Source organism: Lithobates pipiens, unplaced genomic scaffold, assembly GCF_037356315.1.
Source record: "Lithobates pipiens isolate NorthernLeopardFrog02 unplaced genomic scaffold, aLitPip1_a1.2 Scaffold_13, whole genome shotgun sequence".
Taxonomy (NCBI): Eukaryota; Metazoa; Chordata; class Amphibia; order Anura; family Ranidae; genus Lithobates; species Lithobates pipiens.
Window position 1 is genome coordinate 446,646,365 of NW_027507718.1, and position 25,367 is coordinate 446,671,731.

At 40.9% G+C, this 25,367-nt stretch overlaps 1 protein-coding gene across 3 annotated transcripts in view; it reads left to right on the forward strand.

Moving 5' to 3' along the window:
* Window positions 1–16,230, forward strand: part of LCORL (ligand dependent nuclear receptor corepressor like) — a 140,312-nt gene extending 124,082 nt beyond the window's left edge. For 2 of the 3 annotated variants that reach the window (XR_013272365.1, XR_013272364.1), the window contains exons 7-10: window positions 1,479–5,554; window positions 6,253–6,374; window positions 8,383–8,485; window positions 15,101–16,230. Coding sequence is in view for 1 of the 3 variants with exons in the window: in XM_077477725.1 (XP_077333851.1) it covers window positions 1,479–5,554; window positions 8,383–8,477 (4,171 nt within the window). In the remaining 2 variants the exon portion in view is untranslated. The remainder of the gene's footprint in view (window positions 1–1,478; window positions 5,555–6,252; window positions 6,375–8,382; window positions 8,486–15,100) is intronic. The other variant, XM_077477725.1, reaches the window with a different exon arrangement.
* The last annotated feature ends 9,137 nt before the right edge of the window (window positions 16,231–25,367 follow it).

A 25,367-nucleotide genomic window follows, 5' to 3' on the forward strand; every position in this document is an offset into this window, starting at 1 on the left:
ATTGATAAAATTTCTAATATATTTTATGTTGAGATATAATTACAATATAGAAGATAAGTTGGGTGGGTTGTAGGCTGTATTGGAGCTTTTCATTATTGCTTCTGTACAGGATCTTGCTGGCGGTACTTCTGCCAGATAATTTGTTGATCATTAAATCAGTAATATATATACTTTTCTAATGATTAGCAATTGTATGATTTTAATTCAAACTGACCACATTCTCCTTTATGTCTATAAGAATGAATAAGAAGAGAGTAAATTGTAGTTATTCTTTATCACACTTCTTAGTAAAGACACATTAAGTGGAGACTGGAAAAACTAACAGCATGTTGGCGAAGAGTGTAAGAAGGCCCCCAAGCCCTGACATGATTTTAGATGCTATGTCACCATAGGGAAAATCTCTCACTTATTACAGTAAGGTGGAGGGCACACAGTTTATCTAAATGGGATGCAGAGTCCCAAAAAAAGGCCTAAGTCACATAAAGCCAAATAAATAAAAAAACAAATTCAAATGCCCCAATGTTCAGCCAGTGATGTAACTGAAACCCGTGTCTTCTGCCTATGTCTTTGCTCACCTTCAAGTCTTGACTCTTATCTTCTGTCTGCTAATTCCTTTGCTAATTACAGATCCTACTCCCTACCAGTCTCCTCTAGTTTGCCTGCTCTAGATGCCTCGCTATCCTCTTCTTTATTCCATTCTCTTTTGAATGCTAGTGTGTTGTCTTCCTGCTATTATTGCTGCTTGTTGCTCACAGCTCTTTTGCAAATGCTTTCTTTTTGCCATTTCAACACTTGCTTATTTGTTCACAAGACTATTTCTCCAGTTTGCAGTTGGTATTTCAGAATTCAGTAGCTACGCTTTTTATTATCTTTGCATGCACATTGCCCTTATCACTCTGTCTTCTTGGCGTCCACTCTGCTTGTACTGTTTAGCTGCTATTCTCCCACCCCCTTCCAAACCCCTCAAAATACAGGATTCAAGTTTTGCTGCCTTTCTACCCACATCCGATTCCACTTCCATTTTTAGGCATTGGTGCCTCTTCTATTTCCTCCATACCACAGTAAAATCCAACTGCATCATACATTCCGTACTGGGGCTTAAGCCCTACAGCTTTTCTTTTTCCCCCCCTGTCTTCCCCATTGAAAAGCCCTACAGCTTTCTTTTTTTCCCCTTTCTTCCCCATTAAACAGGTTCTGCCTCTACTCAGCCACTCTCCTTCCATGATCAAATTCCACTGCCTGCTCTCTGCCTCCTCCCCTCTCCAACATCAGGTCCTGCTGCCTACTCTCGCCAAACCCCATGCTACAAGATCAGGTCCTGATGCCAGCATGCTAGTACATATTATGGTCATCCCACAAAATGAATTTGTAGAGGTATGGAGTAACTTTATTGTCTTTAATGCCTTGTCTATACACAAATATAAGGCTAACCTTTTATATATTTTAAATTCATTTTTTTTCTCATTCGTTTTTCACAGTGTCATCAATGGTTATTTTTTACGGAAACTCAAGAAAGTGACAAAACTTCCAAAACAAAACACTGCCTTATCTAAAGTTTTAGCCACATATTGTTTGTACCACCAAAAGCAATTATTACTTATGCTGAAATTCTTAAGCGAGGAACAGAAAACATGTTCACAAGTTTGCTGTGGTCATTCACAAGTTTCTGAACAAGCAAAATCATCTAAAAGAACAAAAAAAACACCAGCTGTATATAACTCTTGCACAAAGGAAAAACTCAGCAACTCTGTTACTCTTAAGAAGCAAGCGTCCTCTGCTAATCTTCCTTATCTGTCTGTCCGCCTAAAAGATTTACGCCTTACATGGCCTAATTTAGCCTTAGGAACTGTGAAACTGAATCCCATTAAACATGGAGATTTGCACCTTACATCCAATGATCAGGTTTTGCACTGCATAAATACACGTTCAAAAAAGAAGAAATTATTTATTCACTGTTCTAGTAGGTACCGTGCCATCAGTTGTTCTTCGTCTTTACCCCGTTTGAAGTTACAAAGGATTGCAACACGTTTGGATGGAACCATAGTAAAAAGTGACTTGAAATATCGCAATCAACCTTCATCACCCGTTTCTATAAAAAACAAATCCTGCCAGACCGAAGAAACCCACAAGACTGTGTCTAAAAGTTCAAATACCAAGGATCCATCATGTGGCATTGATGGGAAACAGAACAACCTAATGCCTACAGAAAAAAATGCTACTCAAAGTTCTCAGGACAAATGTAAAATTGGCTCAGTACATTTTGGAAATCTAATTAAGCACCTTCTAAACCGTTCCAAAACAAACCATTTTGTGGAGCTGCTAAATCAAGATACCAAAAATCTAGAGAATACAGGGATACAAACACGATTCCAAAAAAGCCAACAAAAGTCACCAATATTTGGTTGCTCTTTGCCTAGCAGTCAGTCATTGGAATTTACTAGCAAACTTAATTTCTGTGACACTTTTCCTAAGGAAAAAAATGGTTATAAGAAAGATTTGCAGGAATCAACTGAGAATATGGCTAACCCAGTAGGCTCTAAAAAACGGAAGGTTTGTGGCATTTTAGTCACAAAGGATCCGGAAAATACTCCAACAGAGAGTGTAGCACAAGAAAATAAAACAGAACTACCTCATAATAAATCAAGAATACATTCTAAGAATGTTAGTTGTGTCAAAAATAGTCAGCTATGTTTACCTGAAGTCTCAATATTTTCAGCCACAGAAAATGTAAATATACATAAAAGACGTTCTCACCAAGATTCTTTTTTTGAATGCAACATTCCTTTAAAAAGATATTCCAAAAATATTTTGGGAAAATGCAAACTATGTGATGTCTCTCATGGGCAGTATTCTTTTCCAGGTAACCGTAATTTATTTTGCAAATGCACCATCAAACACAACTCAGGGATTTTAAAGAACTTTAAAAGGGATGCACTGTTGGGTAGGAATACTGATAAAACAAGAAATGCCCACTTGAAGGTAGTGGTAGAGCGTTTGGAAAACACCATTGGTTCTGGTGCACAAATTCCAGAAATAAGCAAAAAGGAAAATTGTGAAACTAGAGAGAGCATGATTAATCAAGGTGAGAGGCTTGAGTTACCATCACATCAGTTGTCAATAAACCCACGAACATCTGATAGATCAATCAATCATCTATCCTTAAGATCAGCAACACGTAAGAACAAAGATGATTTAGCTTTAGGTTCAAAGTCTAAAACTCATAATTCTACATCATGCAGAATTTCCGAGAACACATACCTTAGCCCAATTAAACTTATGTTTATTTCTAAGATTGAATCTGAAGATGGAGAAAAATATGCCTTAAGTCCTGTATATACTCCACATGATAACAGAGATCACCAGCCAATGGCTGCATTGCGAATACAGTCCAATAATGCCCAAAGCAAAGATACAATGGATGATTGTCTCAGTCAATCTGGCAATCCAAGCAACTTTCATAATTCAAAGTCTAAAGTCATTACATCTTCAAGTCCATCAGAATCTTATGTAACTACTCCAAATCATCATAAAGATGTATATAATGTGAGGAGAAAATTGTTAGGGTCTAATAGGGTTGGTCAACACATCCTGAGAAATATTGGAAAATCAACTGTTAAACAATCAAGGTCAAAGAATCTTGACACGGAAACGCCCATTAAAATGAAAAATGACCTAAAGATTTCTATTCCATATAAACCAAACAAAATTGTTACCCGCTCTAAACTAGCAGATCATTTGAGAGAAACAAGGACCACTGAAACATATGTAGCCAAAAATATATCCAGCACACAGATTAAAATAAAAAAACTGCACAAGATTCTGGAATCTCCTGTGTCTTCTGACTTTACAAATATCGTACTCCCAGGAGAACATACTGTGCCACTTGAAAGCGAGAATTGCAAAATATCGCTAAGAATTTCCTCACGCCTCCAGAAGCTGAAGAAGCCTTCCACCTTCCCTAATCTCTGTGTGGTTAATGAATGCAGTTCAAAGCAGGAAAAAACAAAGTACAAAATCAATTCAGATGTTCAACGGGAAAATAGTAAAAAAGCTGATAACATGGGAAAAAGTCAAGCAGAGCAAGACCAAAATACAAGACCAGGGAAGCACAAAATCCTGAAATCTCGATTGATTAGGAAGCAGGCCTTGTCAAATTATATGACCAGATCTAAAAAGTCACCGTTGTTTGCACTATATTATGGTTCCCAGTCTAAATTTTCTGCAAGATGTGCCTTATTCCATAAATCTAAAAAGCATAGCTTTGGCAAAAGTAAACATTACAGAAAGAAATTGAGAAGTTACAAGCAGCAGTGTAAGACACCAATAATACACTTAAATAGTGTTGATAATGAAAATCAAAGTCTATGTACTTCTACATATCCTGATCTTCAGGCTGACACTGCTATTAAGTGGTGGTCTGCAACAACGTCAAATGAGACTTTGCTAAACCATTTAGAAAGCAGGTATGAACATATTGCAAAGACGTGGGTCACTGAGAACAATGTAGAGAATGACAGTGAAACACAATTGTCACCAGTCTGGACGTTTTCCAGCTCAGAATCGAGGTCACCCATTCAGATGCTTTTTCAGAAAAAATGTGACATGAATGACCTTGCTACCTGGTTTATGCAAACAACAGAAACGCAATCCCTTTCAATAGTGAGAAAAGCCAATGCCCGCAAACCTGAAAAGGGGTCTAGGAGAAAAACAAAACAACCTGTCAATAATTCTTCAGTTTCAAAAAACGACTTGAAAAAGTGCAGGCAGCTGACACAGTCTTACACATTAGAGGAACTTCATCCAGTTTCTAAATTTGTCCATCCTGAAAGCTTTTCTTTAAATTTAAGCAAGCACAAGCGCAAAAGTAGCAGTGATAAAACCAAAGATGTCTCTGTAAAGTTTTTATGTGCTGGTGAGAATTTTAATCTGAAGGAGTTTTGCAGGACAAAAATCAATGCTGCAGAATCCACTGTCAAAGAAACTGTTCAGTTAACCAAAGATGATCCAAAAGCTTCTACTAGCCTTGGAATGGTACAAGTGTCTTCACCACCATCACACGCTGAGTCGGGGGCTCACATTTCTTCCAATAAAAATATGAAGGCATTGAAAGAAAATGAGCCTAAATGCTCCACTAGGTGCCGAAACAGCAAACTAAGCATTAAAGACTGCAAAGTTTTTTTAACAAAATGTGAAAGTAAAGAAACAATGTTACTTTCAAATGAAGTATCCTATGATGGAAACAGCAAGTGTAGTGGGAAGTCAGGCTTGGGACTGAATACTGGTTTTAGCACAAAATATAGACTTCAAGTGGGCAAAACCCTTACTAAACGTCGGTGTTTAAAAAAAGTAAACACACTCAACTGTAGATATGAAATGTGCCTAAGGAATCTGAGAGAAACTGTACAGCGTGACAGCCACTGCAATACCTCAGTACTGCAAGAAAGAAAAAAACACATGAAAGTTGCCTTTTATCTAGAAAAAAACAAAAACCGTCCTAAAGAACAGCGTTCAGTCACAGGAAAGGTGCACACTGATTATACAAAACTTCATATAGGTAAGTCAGAAGTCTTTTTTTTTTTTTTTTTTTTTAAGCAGTATGTCATGCTAATGTACTTGCGTGATTGATAAACTGTAATTTCAATCTCAACTGCAATCTCCTTATTTCCTGTGTGCTTTGTTTTTAGGGGCATATGTACCACAACTATGGTACAAGACTGGTTAATATTGTATCTTTTAAAAATAGACATGCTGAAGATAATGGAGAAATGTATTTTTCAATAAATAATCTTATAAATAGATATTATTTCATAAGAAACAATTTAGGCCCTATTCATACTATGATCTGGAGCATCAGGCGTTACACATATGCATGTCTTTTTGCACTACTTATAGGGCAGCCCATTCATTTCAATGTGGTGCCCTACATGCAACGGATGTGTTAAAGTACAGTAGCTCAGACACTTTTTAATAGTGCATTTTACTGCATTTATCACACTTTTTTTCTGCACTTGGGGTGGCAGTAACAATGAATGGCATCCCCTGCATGACACGATTTTAAGTGCATTTACCACATACTATAGAGTGAATGCAGCCTTACTGATGCAAACAGGCTCTCATAACTCACAGATCAGTTTTCTTTTACGCATCATCGATATTGATCATTTTATAGGTTGTTATACTGATTTGTATTGTCTGTCTGAAGAATCAAGGCTTTAGTAAAACTATTTCTTACTTATGATGGTCCTACTCTAGTTGATATTCCATCCCACCAGCATCCTTCCAAAAATAAATATAATTACTGGGTGGACTATATGTTCAAAGAGATCTCCAGTGAGGAGAAACATCTCCTGTAAAGTGTACTAGCTCATTAACTGGTGAGTATTTTTAGTGTATCATTTACTGTTTGTAAGCTATATCAATAACTTTATAATGTTGGAGATCCTTTTTACTGCAATTGAGATCATTTGTTTAATAAAAGGAAGAGTGTTTGGGAGGATTCACTGTTGGATCAAAAAGCATTGTGTTATGACCACCATGTTCTCTAAAACCGGAAGAAGCAGTGCGTTACCCGTCAGCCTTCTTATTTTGAGGCTCAAATATATGGAAATATATATATATATATATATATATATATATATATATATATATATATATATATATATATATATATATATATATATATATATATATATATACTTTTTTTTTTTTTTTAAATAGAACATCCAAAAGCAAAAAAAGACAATGGAAAAGCCTCTAGGATGACAGAAGACTTGGCTCCTCCTCATCCACTATACCCTCCTCAGAGCCAGTTTAGATTTGTGTTCTGTTCTCATACAAGCTCACTAAGTCTTACATTCACTGCTATGGCCATTTATATTGTCTGTATCATACCTTCGAAATATTGGAGATTCACTGCAAGCTCTGCTTTAAGGTCACTATGGAAAGTGACCTCTAATATGCTCATCATCTCTTGGCTACCAAACCACCTGAGCTTTGTACACTTTACTAATAAAACAGCAGTCATCCTGCTCCTAGGAACAGTTTGCTGGTACAGCAATGTTATTGCTCTACAAGCACTTTTCTAAGTTGATTCCCCATACAGGAAATAGGTGGAGTGCATAGCACTCCTTTTTTCAGCATCAAATTCTGAAGCCCCTTCTGCATGTCTCTGCTTCTCCCAGCTGAGACCTAAAAGATCTTCTCCATGCTTGATTGACCTGGTAGACCACCTCATTTTCTGTATTAGCTTGATATCTGTTGTCATGAGGAGAATTCTCTGGTTTAAGTGCTGGTTTGCACACCAAGCCCCACAAAATGCCCTAGTGATATGGCCACTCGCATGCTTTTCTTTTTGGAGCCTTCCTAGATGATATTATTAAAGATGATATTAAAGACTCCATGAGGAAAACGGCATGTATTATTCCGTGAGCCATGTCTCTCAAAGAAGTCAAAATCCTTTTTTTTTTTTATTTGCCTCAAAGCAAAGGTCTTGACCCAGAAAGAATGTGTCCAACAAATCTGTTAGCATGAAGGTCTGTCCCTATGTTTATCCAAAAGGACTGCTGATGTTTACCAAGTTCTGTCTTGACAACCTCACAGAAGGCAAGAGTGTTGTTAATCTTCTCTGCCTACAAGAGCGTTTCTATCTATGCAACACATTGTTTGCCTCAAATTTCCCACTTTTTCCACCATGCTCTTGTGAGTCTTGTTCCATCTCAAGGTTTTTGGTGTATTTATTTTGCCCTAGAAATTCTTTATGGAGTTTTTCAGGTTTTTGAATGATGAGAAATTCTGCACACCTCAGTGGGGAACTTCACTTTCAGTTATGGCCTTGCATACTTAGCCATGCTTTGTGGGTTTTCACTAATACCATGGCCTTACTCAGAACCAGGACATTTTTCCCTCTCTTTCTCTACCACATCTTTCTTTCTTTCACTACCTAACAGCTTGTTATTAGGACTAGAGGAAGCTGCAGGCTAGCAATACAGGTGGCCCTTCTCCAGCAGTTAACTGGGCAAAATGTAGGTCTTTGCCAAATTACATTCTATTTTTAAGGCTTGATCTGTTAAAGACTTACAACTCTCACTATTGCCTAAATGTGCCTTTTCACTGCTAGCTACCTGAACCTATCTGTCCAGGAGGGTATAGTATATTAAGAGGTGTCAAACCTTATATTGTCTTACCTGCTAGTGGCAAGGCATATACCTAGTTGTCTACCCCAAATACTACTGAAAAAAGGATATTACTATGGGTAAAACATTTCTTTTTATACCTTGACTTATTTAAGTTTTGTGTTTGGCTGAAAGTTTAAGTACTCTTGATATCAATTTAAGTAAGTTTGTTGATGATTTTTTTAAAAATAAGCTTATTATCTCTTTCCAGGACCTCTAAAGCCTGTTGGATTTCCTGCCACTAGGGGTCTTCTCAGTAAATTTGGCAGTTATTCATTAACTCCCATCCGTATTCCACTCAAGTAACTTTCAAGGTCAGACAAAATTACTTATTGCTATATATTAAAACATTCTTTAAACCTAGCTTATACAAGTATTTGTAGATAAGGGGGAGGAAGCTATGTGCACTGTTTAACATCTTGCCACGTAAGCGGTTTATCAGCTTTCTCAACAGTGCTCATTCAGTTAGAATAATTCTTCCACTTATACTCACTAATTAAAGACTAATATTAATAGCAAAGATATATACTTATGGAGCTGGAGGGCAAAGTTAAGATTTCCCTTTGCTTGACAAAGGAGAGAGAGTATCCAGGTCCCGATTGCATAACATCACACAGGGATATACTGTATGACCTGCAGATTGAAAGAGGCCAATGGGGTGGTGGACAGAGTGCCCCTAATTGTTGGGTGGCAGTATGTGGGCAGATTTAGGAGAAACTCTCATCAGAGGAGTTTGCTGAGAACAGGAAACGAGTACTGCACCATTTTGACTATTTCAAATGTAGGAGCATTGGGCTTGCTACTGCAGGCAATGAGCACTAAACCTGTCAAGAATAGAGCAGATAGTTGATCCTGACACTTTATTTAGGTGTGCCCTACAAAAGCATATACATCAGAGGCCTGATGGCAGTATTTACATATAGACTACTGTCATCCTCAGTGTCTGCATTTGATGAGGATGTTAACATCCATCCTGGAGTGTGAGCATCGTAGCCAGAATGCTCAGTAAAGCTGGACATAATGGGATAGCCAGTAGTGGACATGATAGTTACTTTTGTTTGAATCCAATTTCAATTATGTCTTCTGTATTACAAGCATGATGGTGGGTGTTGATTTACTAAAAGAGCAGAGGCTGTTCACTAGGGTTGGAGTATGCTTCACATAAAATGTTATAATGAGCTGATGGCAACTCGGCACAGGAAATGCACAGGTTAGGAAACTGCAGAATACCCGGATACACCCTGTAATATATTTTGTTTCAGCTTATATTTATCAGATCAGCAAATTGCCAACAACTGTGCAGTTTAAGGCTCCACTGAATTAGATAATTTATGTGCTTAGACTATACGCCGCACACTGCATCAAATTGGTCGTCCCAGAAGGAAGCCTATTCTAAAGATGCACAAGAAAGCCCACAAACAGTTTGAAGACAAGCAGACTAAGCACATGGATTACTGGAACCATGTCCTGTGGTCTGATGAGACCAAGATAAACTTATTTGGTTCTGATGGTTTCAAGTGTGTATGGTAACAACCAGGTGAGGAGTACAAAGACAAGTGTCCCCAGACCTAAACCCTATTGAGCATCTGTGGGGCATCCTCAAACAGAAGGTGGAAGAGCACAAGGTCTCTAACATCCACCAGCTACGTGATGTCGTCATGCAGGAGTGGAAGAGGACTCCAGGGGCAACCCGTGAAGCTCTGGTGAACTCCATGCCCAAGAGGGTTAAGGCAATGCTGGAAAATAATGGTGGCCACACAAAATATTGACCCTTTGGGCCCGATTTGGACATTTCCACTTAGGCGTGTACTCACTTTTGTTGCCAGCGGTTTAGACATTAATGCCTGTGTGTTGAGTTATTTTGAGGGGACAGCAAATTTACACTGTTATACAAGCTGTACACTCGCTACTTTACATTGTAGCAAAGTGTCATTTCTTCAGTGTTGTCACATGAAAAGCTAGAATAAAATATTTACAAAAATGTGAGGGGTGTACTCACTTTGTGAGATACTGTAAGCCTTCTTTTCAGGAGGCGAGTACTCTTTATCCCCAGTACCAAGCTCTTTTGGGCCAGTTTGGTTCTTCTGGGATCTCCGGAACACCCTTCACCTTGAACCTGCGGTGTAGATTAGCCAAATGTGATCCACCAAATGGGTCACCAATTTGTCCACTGCCAAGGCTTAAGGATTCCTACTCCTGGCCACCAACCTGTCCACTTTGTTGAAACTGGATGTCAGAAGATCCATATCCGCCAGCTCCCAATTATGACAGCTGTCTCTGAACACTTCGGGAGAAGAGACATTTTTCCAGCATCCAGGCTCTGATGTTTGATAAAGTCCACTTGCCAATTGAATTCTCTAGGAATGTGCACTGTGGATAAGGCTAGGACATGTCTATCAGCCAAGACCAAGAGTAAGTCTGCCTGTTGACTTTTTTTTATTTTTACACAATTGAACTGCTGTTCTGTTGACTTTTAGCGCTGCCCATGAAAGCTGTGGTGTTGTCTAACTGAACACTTGTCGGTCATCCCTAAAGCTGGACAGTCCACCGCTGAAAGGATAGATCAATGGCACTCTACTCCAGAATGTTATGGGAAGTTCCCCATCGACCAAGTCTTATGAACCGTGTCTGTTCCTAGGACTCTTGCCCAGCCCGCTGGCATCTGTTGTGAGAACTATCTAAGATAGTGTGAGAGAGAACTTTTCCTCTTCCAACATAGGTTTAGCAGTCACCAGGCCAGCCAACAAGTACATGGGTCGATCCAGAGGTTGGTTTCGTTATTCCAATGCAGTCAGTGCACTGAGATGCAGAGACCTGAAGTGAAACATTACAACCTCAAATCTCGTGCAAAAGCAAACCAACATGCTTCTTACAGCTAAGGGTCAGAACATTCAAGAGGGTCTGTGCAGAGTGCTCAAAAGGAGATCATTTGGATATCCCATAATGTTGATTCTCTGAGAGTGCCAGAACCAGGGATAACACCTTGGTGAAGATGTGGGGAGGTCATTGTTGCAGGGATGCAATGATTGACTGGACTAACTCCATATGAAATATGTGGATTCCCAGGAAGGTGTACAGAGCCGTTAAATCCAGAATGGGACAAAGGCCCTCATTGGTTTTGGGGACAGTAAACGGGTTGGAATAAAACCCCTGTGTTTCTTAATGAGATCTAGAGCAATAAATATGAAGAGTACAATTTAGCCAGCTTGAAGGTCCCGTAATCACAGTGGGAATCTTTGAGAGCATGAAGTGGAGAGGACACAATGACTGAAATTCCAGCCAGCACCTCCAGGTATCCAAAAAAGCAAACTTGTAAAAACAATCAGCACTCAGTACACAGTGAAAGAAAGAACACAGTATTGCACAATAGTAAAATCCAAAAGGTTGTGGAACTTCAGCTGGGAAGGTATTGGGAAAACACACAGTCTTCGGCAGCTCCTTAAATAGGATAAGGGGATCCCTCATGGACGTGCAAAAGAACAAAGCCAGGTGCCAGATCAGCATGGGTTAAAAGGCAACAAAATGTATTATAGGCTCACTTACATCAAAGAATCTGGTCTTGTGTATTGCTCAAGTGACTGGGGAGAATGTGCAGAAGCAGCCTCCGCAATCTGGGCTGCCTGGATGGCAGCTGTAAGACAAAGGCAGAGACCCACAGCAAGATGGATGTCCACGGCATCTCTGGCAAACTCTTATGCCACTGACAGTAGACTGGGAAAGGCGACGGGACTGGGTTGCAACACACTTCTGACGTAAGAGACAGGGCCTCAGAAACACGTTGCAGCCCGCCCTCTGTTGCCTTTCCTGGTCTACTCTCGGTGTCGCACGTGTATACCAGAGACGCCACCAATGTCCATATCGCAGTGGGTTTCTGCCTGTGTCTTGGACCTGCCATCCAGTCAGCTTAGCTTGCTGAGGCTGGATCTGCACTAGTCACTTAACCTCCCTGGCAGTATGATTCAGTCTGGAATTAGGTGCTGAAAGCGGTACAATTATTTTGCATGGAAATCTGGCGTTTTATTTTGTAGTCCTGTAATTTTTAGGAATAACGCTCTTTAAATCTCTTCAAACCAGAGTCTAGCAGACATCCCGGGTATAATAAAGTTTATAATATAATAAATAATAATAAAAATGATTCAATAATGTAATCAAATCCTAAAACACTGAAAAAGGGACACTTTCTGGTTGCTATGGACAATCTCCAAATTTCAGGCAGAAAAAACTGTATTTATAATATAAAAGTGCATGCAGGGCACTGCACAGACCACTAGGGACAAAGGGGGGGGGGTGTAATTTTTAATACAGCACTGTAATCTGTAAGATTACAGTGCTGTGTGTGTTTTTACTTTTTTGAATTTGCCGCCAATCTCCGCTCCCGTGCACCGTAATGTCGCAGGGAACGGAGCTCGGCGGCATTTGTCACTGTGAATCGAGTGGAGGACAACTCGATCACACAGCGCGGGGGACATCGCTGGATCCAGGGGACAAGGTAAGTAAGTCTCACTGTGTCCTCCCCTGCATCCAACGGTGCGATCTCGAGTCTGGCTCGGGGTTACCACTCCTGCTAGTAAATTCCCAACCCGAGCCAGACTCGGGATTACCGCTAGGGAGGTTAAGCAATACACAAGACCAGATTATTCGATGTAAGTGAGCCAATAATAAATTTGTTGCCTTTTAACCCATGCTGATCTGGCGCCCTGCTTTGTTCTTTTGCAGTACCTCTGGTACACCACGTCCCAGACCCCAAGTTCTGAAATGCCCCGAGTCCAAGTGGTCAAGAAGGCCCACATACAAACCCCCTTCTCAAAGGAGGGTGACCCCCTTACATTGTGAGGCAGGTTTGGAAGCCTTTCCTGGCTGGACATCTGAGAATTGTGATGGAACTGAATGGAAGACTTGCCCTGTAACAAGGTCACCTGGGAGGCATGAAAGGACTTCTGAAATCTGGGCATGACAGACTTCACCATGGCAGCTTTAAATTTTTTCTTACTAGGAAAAGTGTGCACTTCTTTCCAGTGACTCCCCTAATTAAAAAATGTTCTAGGGTTGTTCTTCATGGAAACCTTTCAAGACTGCCTCTGCAGACCAGGACCACAGCCACATAATGTGTGCATTTGGCCTGACATAAGAGCCAGACGAGAACTCTGCCATCAAATTGTGTACTATACACAGTACCACAGTGCCACTGATAGGAGCTCAAACTTTGTAGCACAGAGGGAGCAGCAGTCAAGTTTGATCTAGTGTTGGCAAACGACCATAGATACTAACCGACGATTGCATAGCCATGTTTAAAAAGAGTAAAGAAGGCTTTAGGGAGGTCCTCCAGCTTTTTGTCCACAGTGCCTTTAAGAAGGGGACGTCCTCAACTTTTAACTCGCACAAACACAGGGAGAACATGCAAGAGTGTTCTGGCTGAGATTCAACAAACCTCTTAGGAGGAGTATATGTTTGTCTGGCCATGCCCAGTCCTTGTATACAATGTTCTGTATATATTGGATAGACCAGTAATGTCTTAGCAGGCCTGTTGGATTTGGGAAGAGATTCCATATTGGTGACTTTAGGTCCAGTAGGCAGTTCTAACTTCAAACAAATGTGTACTATGTCTACAAAAACTGCAGTGGTTTCTTTTATATAGGGAGAAACTTTGATCAACTGACCATCCTCCTTAAAGGAATCCTCTGACGGAAGCAGTGCTTCTGTGATGGTGGCATCTGTCAGCAACTCATTATAGGACACCGACCATTAGCACTTTAAGCCTTTAGCCCCCATGGTCTCTATCAGTGTAGAGACCTTTCACATGAGCTATGCTATGGAAGCCGAAAATACATCTCTAGTTTAAGTGGAGTGATGAGGGATACCCAAGGGGTTAAGGAAGGGCTTTGATGAAGCAAAGTTACCAGAGGAACCCTGATTCACCTTGTCAAGGCCCTGTGCACAATGTGTGCTGGTCTGTCTCCTATTTCTGGTGCTTGACGTCCACCTTTTGGGTACAATCAGGTGACATTACAGGTCCCAAATCTTTTGCATGCAGTGGGATACGATCACTGACACTGTTGACAAGGAGCCCCAATCCAAAAGCTGCAGGAAGTAGCCACGGTGGCTGCAGGTGCCGCTAGGTTGAGAAAGGATCTTCTCAACATCTTGAGATCTCTTTGGTAATAACAGAAAGCAGAAACCTGTTCTCAGTATAGATTGTCCACCTAAGGATGCTACCAAAAAATGGAGGATTGCTGGGAGTGGCAAGAATTATATAGACTGCCCCACAATTCTGTTTGCCAGTGTCCAATCACTTGAAGGCAGACGCACATAACCCAGGGTATATGATTAAAGTGTGTCCTGTACTGTATGTTTAAAGAAATGCATTTTCTATCTTGCCAAACAGCTTGTCCGATGACAGCTTCCTTTGCTCTTGTCTGTTATGTACTGTTAAGTTATATTGTTCTAAAGACTACAGGAACCCACCCAATGTTTGTTATGGAAATGAGGACAGGTCAGCTCCTAGTAATCCTGCCATATTTGTTGTCCTGAGATGTCCTAGGACTGAAAGTGCCTTTTTTTTATTGTAAACTGGCAAAATCCCAAGGTAAAATTAAATGGGGAAAAAAAAGACAACTATTGGGACCATCACATCTAAGGACTGGTAAGTACAGTAGCAGTAAAAAAATGGTTTTGAGTTAACTTGCACTTTAACAGAATAACTCAGTATAACTAAAATATTTTTTCTTTGATTGCTATGGATTATGGTACTTTCACTTTGTGTGTGTGTGTGTGTATATATATATATATATATATATATATATATATATATATATATATATATATTGCATTGCTTAACTTAATTAGTCTAAATGTGTGAAAAGTACCGAAAAAAAACGTATACCTTTTTAGGATGACTTCTACCTGATATTATCTCCAATCTTCTCTTTCAGAAGTCGATGACAAATGTATATCTGTGAATTCACGGAGGAACACCGTTGTGCCTTACTGTTCTGTTTATCATGGTGCTTTATGAAGTTTACTTCAACAGATGGTGCTGCTCAGAAGCATATATTGCACTATTTCTATTGTTATTTTAAAGCCATCTCAAGTTCCATTCTGTTTAGTTTCTTTAGATTTTCAGTGTATGTTGGATGCTCTTTTCCGTAGCCTCTTATAATTGTTTTTGTTGTGTGTCATAGATTTAAGCTAAAACCACTTTTGTGATGTTATTTGAGTAGCAACTGGTGCCAGGGGTGGTGGGGTAAACTTAGATTTATGAGAAAACTTTTTTACTGGCCTATTATGCCCTGTACACACGGTCTGACTTTTCAGACGGAAAATGTGCGATCGGATCGTATTGTCGTAAATTCCGATCGTGTGTGGGCTCCATCTGACTTTTTCCGTCGGAATTTCCGTCACACAAAGTTTGAGAGCTGGATCTAAAATTTTATAACAACAAAATCCGATTGTATAAATTCCGATTGTGTGTAGACAATTCCGACAAACAAAGTTCCACGCATGCTCAGAATAAATTTAGAGACAAAATCTATTGGCTACTGGCCTGTTTATAGTCCTGTTGTACGTGTTTCACGTCACCGCGTTCAGAACGATCGAATTTTCCGACAACTTTGTGCGACCGTGTGTATGCTAGACTAGTTTGGGCCAAAATCCGTCTGAAAAAATCTGATGGATTTTGTCGTCGAAACCTCCGACCGTGTATACAGGGCATTACTGTTTATGGGATTGTTGGTACATATACATACATAGCACTGGAAGAAATGTCTCACCAGAAAATAGACTATAATTAGTTGGGACACTGCGTCATATGTGAAATGTTGCGTCGATTTTGTGGTCAGTGCTTCTTTCTAATGGCTAGCTAGCTATATGCTGTGAAAGCACAATTTCAGGATGTAAAATTGCAAGGGTTTTCTGTGAGCTGCATTACAGTGTGAAATCACTACTGCAGATGCCATTGCCGCTTAATGTTCTGCACTGTTGGGGGAGGGTGGGTTGCAATTTGTACCACATATTACGTGGAAGATAGTAAAGATTTTATAAATAAAATATGCTAAGACAATTACATTATTTGTTTGTCTTTTTGTTTTTAATACTATTTGCTTTATACAATGATGGGACAAAAGATGTGTGCAAATGTACAAGTTTAGGAACTCACACTATTATCGGCTGTGAAAAGCTCCAAACATGTTCTGCACAATTAAAAGTGGGACTATTATCGCATGCAGCTGTGCGAAGCCTGCCATTCTGCTTCCTTAACCACTTGAAAAGGTCAAATTTCTTCATCAATTTAGGCCAATATGTCTTCTGCTACATATTTTTGTTAAAAAATCTCAATAAGCGAATATTATTATTATTATACAGGATTTATATAGCGCCGACAGCGCTTTATAACATTAGGGCACACAGTACAATTACAATACAATTCAATACAGGGGGGAATCAGAGGGCCCTGCTCGTTAGAGCTTACAATCTAGGAGATTGATTGATTGGTTTGCGCAAAAGTTATAGCGTCTACAAACTATGGGATATATTTATGGGATTTTTGTTTTTTACTAGTAATGACGGCGATCAGCGACTTATAGCGGGACTGCCATATTGCGCGGACAACTGTACACTGACACTTTTTTGGGGACCAGTGACTTTAATACAGTGATCAGTGCTAAAGATATGCACTGTCACAATACTAATGACACTGGCTGGAAAGTGGTTAACACAGGGTTTTCAAACTGGTGGCCCTCCAGCTGTTGCAAAACTACAAGTCCCATCATGCCTCTGTCTGTGGGATTCATGCTTGTAACTGTCTGCCTTGCAATGCCTCATAAGACTTGTAGTTTTGCAACAGCTGGAGGGCCACCAGTTTGAGACATCTGGGTTAACATCAGGGGCGATCAAAGGGTTAACTGTGTGCCTGAACAGTGTTTTACAGTTGTGTGGGAGGTGCTTTTACTGGAGAAAGACATAGATCTGCATCCTTGCTTAGCAGAGACACAGAATACAAGGCTTCTGTACTAACAGAATAGTGATCTTCCTTGTTTACATAGGCAGACTAACATTCTGCCTGTGTACTGAAGTATCGGAGGGCGACAGCGGACATACACCCCGATCAGCTCCCACTGTGTCTAATCACAGTGGGAGTGGACCGCCAGTGGTGCATGCGCCCCTAACCCGGGACTGCAGGATCACGTACTAGGTACGCGATCCTGCGCAGCAGAACCACCTTGCTGCCCCATATACAGTGGGGAGAACAAGTATTTGATACACTGTCAATTTTGCAGGTTTTCCTACTTACAAAGCATGTAGAGGTCTATAATTTGTATCATATGTACTCTTCAACTGTGAGAGACGGAATCTAAAACAAAAATCCAGAAAAATCACATTGTATGATTTAAAAAAAAAATGTATTAGCATTTTATTGCATGACATAAGTATTTGATCACCTACCAACCAGTAAGAATTACGGCTCTCACAGACCTTTTATTTTTTCTTTAAGAAGCTCTCTTGTTCACTCATTACCCATTTTAACTGCACCTGTTTGAACTTGTTAACTGTATAAAAGACTCCTATCTACACACTCAATCAGACTCCAACCTCTTCACAATGGCTAAGACCAGAGAGCTGTGGAAGGACATAAGGGATAAAATTGTAGTCCTGCACAAGGCTGGGATGGGCTACAGGACAATAGGCAAGCAGCTTGGTGAGAAGGCAACAACTGTTTGCGTAATTATTACAAAATGGAAGAAGTTCAAGATGATGGTCAATCTCCCTCGGTCTGGGGCTCCATGCAAGATCTCACCTCGTGGGGCATCAATGATCATGAGGAAGGTGGGGGATCAGTCCAGAACTGCATGGCAGGACCTGGTCAATGACCTGAAGGGACAGGACGACTGCGCAGTTGAACAGAGGATGGATGGGGTCATGTATCGCGAGATCTTGGCCAACAACCTCCTTCCCTCAGTAAGAGCATTGAAGGTGGATTGTGGCTGGGTCTTCCAGCATAACGACTCGAAACACAGCCAGGGCAACTAAGGAGTGGCTTCGTAAGAAGCATCTCAAGGTCCTGGAGTGGCCTAGTCTCCAGACCTGAACCCAATAGAAAATCTTTGGAGGGAGCTGAAAGTCCGTATTACCCAGTGATAGCCCCAAAACCTGAATGATCTGGAGAAGGTCCATATGGAGGAGTGGGACAAAATCCCTGCTGCAGTGTGTGCAAACCTGGTCATGAACTACAGGAAACGTATGATCTCTGTAATTGCAAACAAAGGTTTCTGCACCAAATATTGTTCTGCTTTTCTGATGTATCACATACTTATGTCATGTAATAAAATACAAATTAATTACTTAAAAATCATACAATGTGATGTTATGGATTTTTGTTTTAAATTCCATCTCTCAAAGTTCTATGATAAAAATTACAGACCTCTACATGCTTTGTAAGTAGGAGAACATGCAAAATCATCAGTTTATCAAATACTTGCTCTCCATCCAGTATGCGGTCAGCAAGCGGTTAACCACTTAAGGACCGCCGTATTGCAATTGTACGTCATCGCAATGGCACAGGCAGGCACAAGCACGTACATGTACGTGCCTGCCTTCCAGCGGGTGGGGGGTCCGATCGGACCCCCTCCCGCTGGATACGGCAGTCCGGTTCGCTGCAGGAGCGATCCGTGATGAGGGGATGCCCATTGGTTTCTGGCCACCCCCTCTTGATCACTCCTGGCCAATGAGAATCTTCCTCCCATTGTGTATTGTATACACAGGAAGGAGGAAGTGATGTCATTCTCCTCGGGGCGGTCTTTTTGATCGGACTACGAGGAGAAGACAGAAAGTAAGTGTGCACCAACACTACACTGACATTTAGGTGCACACAAACACCCCCCCCCCCCCCGATCGCCCTCCGATCCCCCCCCCCCCCCCAGTCACAGTGTCACTTTTTCTGATCGCTGCATTAGTGTCGCTAGGTAGCTAGTTATTTTTTTAGGTTCACCGCCAGGTTTTTATAGCGCTAGGTACCCCGATATACTACCCAATAATGGTTTTAACCCCCTGATTGCCCCTAGTTAACCCTTTCACCAGCGATCACAGTATAAGTGTCACTGGTGATGCTGGTTAGCCAGTTAGTTATTTAGGTTCCCCGTCAGGTTTTTATATAGCGCCAGGGACCCCCATATACTACCTAATAAAAATTTGAACCCCCTGATTTCCCCTAGTTAACCCTTTCACCAGTGATCACCGTATAAGTGTTACGGATGACTCTGGTTAGTTTGCTTTTTATAGCATCAGGGGCACCCACCATTTATTACCCAATAAAGGTTTAACCCCCTGATCACCGGGCGGGTGATATCAATTAGGTTTTAGGGTCAGGGTCTGCGTCGCCCCAGGCAGCGCTAGGTTAGTGCCAGTACCGCTAACACCCACACACAAAGCATAAACCTCCCGTAGTGGTATAGAATCTGAACAGATCAATATCTGATCTGATCAGATCTATACTAGCATCCCCAAAAGTTTAGGGTTCCAAAAAAACGCATTGTTAGAGGGATCAGCCCAGATACCTGCTAGCACCTGCGTTTTGCCCCTCTGCCCAGCCCACCCATGTGCAGTATCGATCGATCACTGTCACTTACAAAACACTAAACACATAACTGCAGCGATCGCAGAGTCAGGCCTGATCCCTGCAATCGCTAACAGTTTTTTTGGTAGCATTTTATATTTAAATCCGGAAGGCAGTGCTTGGTTTTCGGGGTCCCGTACGTGGCTTGGCTCCCAAAAAGTCCCCCACATGTGGTATCGCCGTACTCGGGAGAAGCAGCAGAATTTATTTTGGGGTGTAATTTGACTTATGCCCATAGCATGTGTGAGCAATATATCATTTAGTGACAACTTTGTGCAAAAAAAAAATTGAAAAAATTCCTGCAACTTGTGGCAAAATATAAAATATTTCATGGACTCAACATGCCTCTCAGTAAATAGCTTGGGGTGTCTACTTTCCAAAATGGGGTCATTTGGGGGGGTTTTGTGTTATTTTGGCATTTTATGGCCTTCGAAACTGTGATAGGTAGTGAGGAGTGAAATCAAATTTTGCACCCTTAGAAACCCTGAAGGCAGTGATTGGTTTTCGGGGTGCCGTACGCAGCTAGACTCCCAAAAAGTCCCACATATGTGGTATCCTCGTACTCAGGAGAAGCAGCAGAATATATTTTGGGGTGCAATTCCACATATAACTATGGCATGTGTGAGCAATATATCATTTAGTGACAACTTTTTGTAAACTTTTTTTTTTTTTGTGTCATTATTCAATCACTTGAGCCAAAAAAAAAATATTCAATGGGCTCAACATGCCTCTCCACAACTTCCTTGGGGTGTCTACTTTCCAAAATGGGGTCATTTGGGGGGGGGGGGGGTTTGTACTGCCCTGCCATTTTAGCACCTCAAGAAATGAGATAGGCAGTCGTAAATTAAAAGCTGTGTAAATTCCAGAAAATGTACTCTAGTTTGTAGACGCTATAACTTTTGCGCAAACCAATAAATATACCCTTTTTGACATTTTTTTTACTAAAGACATGTGGCTGAATAAATTTTACCCTAAATGTTTGACTAAAATTGAGTTTATTCGATTTTTCTTATAACAAAAAGTAGAAAATATCATTTTTTCTCAAAATTTTCGGTCTTTTTCCATTTATATCGCAAAAAATAAAAATCGCAGAGGCAATCAAATACCATCAAAAGAAAGCTCTATTTGTGGGAAGAAAAGGACGCAAATTTCGTTTGGGTACAACATTGCATGACCGCGCAATTACCAGTTAAAGCAGTGCAGTGCGAAATTGTAAAAAGACCTCTGGTCCTTAGGCTGTTTATTGGTCCGAGGCTGAAGTGGTTAAGGTCAAATTAAAGACTATTTTATTTTAGCTAGAATAAGGGAGAGTTATAGCTTCTGTAAGCCTTTTCTTTTTTGTCATCTGTGTCCTATTGGGGAGATTTTCCTTTACTGGGATCAGCTGATCAGCTCCTGCTGTGTAGAATCACAGCTGGAGTAAGCCTCCATCAGTGCACGATACCCGGAAATGCAGGATCATATATATAATATATATAGATATACATGATCCTGCGCAGCCATCCTGTAGCAATAAATGTGCTATAGGCTGGTCGGCAACTGGTTAAAGTGACAAAAAAATAACCATAGTCTGGAAATACTAGCACTTCTCGAGGATCCCACTGTGCCAGTTCATGTGTTCTCATATCATCTCTGCTGATGAAAAGGACCAGCTAGTTATATTTCCGTTCAGCAGTCAGGTGGCTAAGTTTACAGATATCTGGTTATGCATGCAGCCACCTTGACATCCTGGAGTAACCACCTTCTGCAGTAAAGCTAAGTATTTTAGAACATTTATACCACTTTTAGGGTGGTATTAAGCTTGATGACAATTCCTCATCTTTTAAATGCAATCCAGTTTATGAATATGTCGAAAGTTGCAGCTTTTGCAAGCTCGGCTTCATGCTAGTAGTCTGTATCCTTTACCATTCTCTTGATGCAATTGTCAGGCCGCTGTGGCTTGTTAAAAACAATCAATGTAGTTTAGTTTCGTTACATTTTTTTAATCAGCAGGCGATCACATTTTCTTATACACTGATAGCCATTAGAGTGTGGCACACCAGCATTTCAGGTAAATATTATAGCAATGTCAAATTTGTATTTACTGAAAATACACACTACAGAGATTGCCTGTTATGTCGATTAATCACCTGCAGTGCCAGGTGCTCCATGTATGTAAGCAAACTGCTTCCCCATCTGCTCTGGAGGAGGATTATGTGACTCTTGCTCCAAATACGACATCTTCTCAAACACACCGCATATGCCCATAGTGCTTCTGTTTTCAGGCTCTTAACTAACCATAAAATGTAATTTCGCCAGTAAAGAAACATCCAAAGGGATGATAGAGCCAGCCATATAAAATGTAAGTTCAGCAACCGATATACAGTGATATATATATATATATATATATATATCTGCATTTTTACTGTAGGGTGGAAGTTTAGGTATGTCAATTTTTGCATAGTTCTATACATATCTGACTTCAGCACACATTAAAGCGCATACCGCTTCAACATACTTTTTTTTTATGTGTTTTTATTGCTTCTGTGATGCTGATGCTTTTTTTTGAAGCTTTAATGAAGCTTGGCAGATGCCCTGTTTTTGTGTTGATATCTCATACCTGCAATACCTCCAAAACAAAGTGAAGCTAAAGCTGATAAAAGCCCCTCAAAAGCTGTAGGAGCTTCAAGCGAGCTTTGTCATAGAATTCTATGGAGGCTTTGAAGCCCCACTAAAGTGACATGGGGTATAATATTTGAAGCAAAGCAAACAATGTGTGCAGGAGAAATGAGACGGATCACTGCTCCAGGTAAGTAATATAATCCACCAAAAAGGAAGGGCTGGGTGCTAGCTCTGGCTTGCAACCATGAACATGTAGACCAAGTGAGAAACATTAGCTGCACACCACCATCTGTCCAACAGGTTTTTTGAAAGACTGCCACCAGGACTAAAACAACAGACCAAGGGGTGATGACGTTTAACACATACATTGTGCTGCTTCAAGGTTTGAAGAAGCACAATGTATGTGTGAAATGTCGCCACCTCTTGGTCCTTTTTTTTTTAGCCCTGGTCTTTCAACAAACACACAAATGTGTGAAGAGGACTGTAAGCTAACTATTTTATTTAGTGACAGGGGTTTTGATTGGCATTCAGAGTGCCTTAAAAAATCCAGTCCAGTGCAATGTTTTGAAGCAAGTGTAAATGAGCCCTCAGCGGTAGGGTAGCCACTTTCGGAAAGGGACCCAGGAGCTAGTGGAGACCGCTGTTGTAACGGTGCCTACTGTAGTGATTTCTGGCTGGACTTTAGCTTTAAAGTGATTTTAAAGTTCTTTTGTTTTGTTTTTTAGTAACAAACGTGTTATACTTACCACTGCTCTGTTCAGTTGTTTTGTACAGAGCAGCCTTGATCATCCTCTTCTCGGGACCCCAGGCCTCCTGCTGAGTGCCCCCACAGCAAGCAGCTTGTTATGGGGGCACCTGAGCCACAGCTCTGTGTGTCCATCTAGACATGGAGGCTCAGCCCTACCTCATTGTTTCCCTGACTTTGACTGGCAGCAGTGGGAGCCAACAGTTTTCTGCCAATCAGAAGGTAGAGCCCCAGACAGCTGAGTCACTCGAGCAACATCACTGGATTGAGAAGGGGCTCAGGTATTAGGGGGGCTGCTGCATACAGAAGGTTTTTTTTTTTCATCTCAATGCATAGCATGCAGCCCGGCTGCAGCGAAAATGTTGGATACAGCATACAGATTTGAGCTTCTGCCAAGATTTCATTGCTGTTTGTATTAGGGATGCACCGAAATTTCAGCCGCCGAAACATACCGGCCGAAAATGGCCCTTTCGGCAAAAAGCCGAAAGAGAATTTCGGCCGATACTGGTGCCGAAAATGAGGTGGGGCCTGCTGGGCTTGGCCCCGCCCCTGGTGCCGCCCATCACGGGGGTGTCATTCTGTCTTTAGCTCTGCTCCTCCCCTCCCTCCTCACCCATGCTGCAGTCAGCCTGTGGGGTCTCGCTCTAAAGTTCCCCTCTCCACAGCGGTGGCTGCATATGTCTCCTCAGCCGATGTGTAAATCGGCTGTGCAGGAGCTGGGCACGCTGTACTGTGAAAGTGAAAGCAAAGGCATCTAGCAGTGTGTGCTGTGCTCTCTACCTCCCCCTAGAGTGCAGTACCCAGCATGGAGATTAATGTAGAGCTGCAGCTGCCAATTAAAAAAAAAAAAGACTGTCTATATATATATATATATGTTTGTATGCCTCTGTGTGTGCATGTTATATATATATATATATATATATGTGTGTGTGTGTTTTATGTGTGCATGTTATATATATATATATATATATATATATATATATATATATATGTGTGTGTGTGTGTATGTTTGTGTGTTAAGTGTGTATGTTTCTATGTGTGTGTGCGCATGTATGTGTTATATGTGTGTTGTATGTTTATATGTAATGTGTGCGTTTTTATATGTGTATGTTTAGATGCACTGGTGAGGCACAGGCCTGCAGTCTCTGACCATCTCCTGTAGCATGTCCCCAGTCTCTGCCCATCTCCTGTATAAAAATATTTTTAAAAAATAGTCAATTTCGGTATCAGTGCTGTTTCGGTATCGGTTTTGGCACCAAAAAACCCATTCGGTGCATCCCTAGTTTGTATCCCGGTTGGGGAAATTTCATCGTACTTTCTATAAGAATAGGAAATTATTGGAAATGTCTCCAACAATGAGAGAAAAGCAAAGCCATATTTAGTAGAGTGGGAGGGGTTAGGACATCTGAATGTTGATTTTTATTGCTTTCTGTCCCAGTAATAGCAGGCGCAAACACAAATAAAACCATGTCACAGGGCCATTTACATGCAGCCACCAGATTCCAGCGGCAAGAATATGTGGATTCTTGTGGTTGAAATGAGCGGTGAATGCGAAATAGAAGAGAAATTGTCTTAGGCTGCATCTACTTGGGCATGGCAGCCCATTCATTTGAATGGGCTGCTGTGCCTGCATTTCATGCTTGAAAAAAGTCCCTGCACCATTTTGGTATGGATTTCACACCACTTTCTCAAACTCAATCTTTCTAAACCCCCCCCCCCGACTTTATCATTAAGATCAACAGCACAACCATTGATCCCACCAGGGTGCTGAGTGTAATCCTAGACTCTCTTTCAGCCCCCACATCCAATCACTGGCTAAATCCTGCTGTCTTCACCTCCAGAATTCAACCCTTCCTGACTAATGACACCACAAAGCAACTTATTTACTCGTTGATTATTTCCCGCCTTGACTGCTGCAACGCTCTCTTTAATGGCCTACCCTTACACAGGCTATCCCCCCTTTAGTCTATTATGAATGCTGCTAGACTAATACACCTCACTAATCTATCCGTAACTGCTGCCACGGCGGCTGGTCGGCAAGTGGTTAACCAGGAACTTTAACCATAAACACGCTTCTAAAAATAGAAAGACAGCAGTGTATAAAAGGTTTAACAGTTGTGTTTACTCCTTGTTTGGTCAATGTTTGTTCCTTTGCAATTTTATTTGCCTTTCATAAAGCCTTGTTTACATGGGTGTACTTAAAGTGATTGTAAAGTTTTGTTATTTATTTTTATTAAAAAATAAC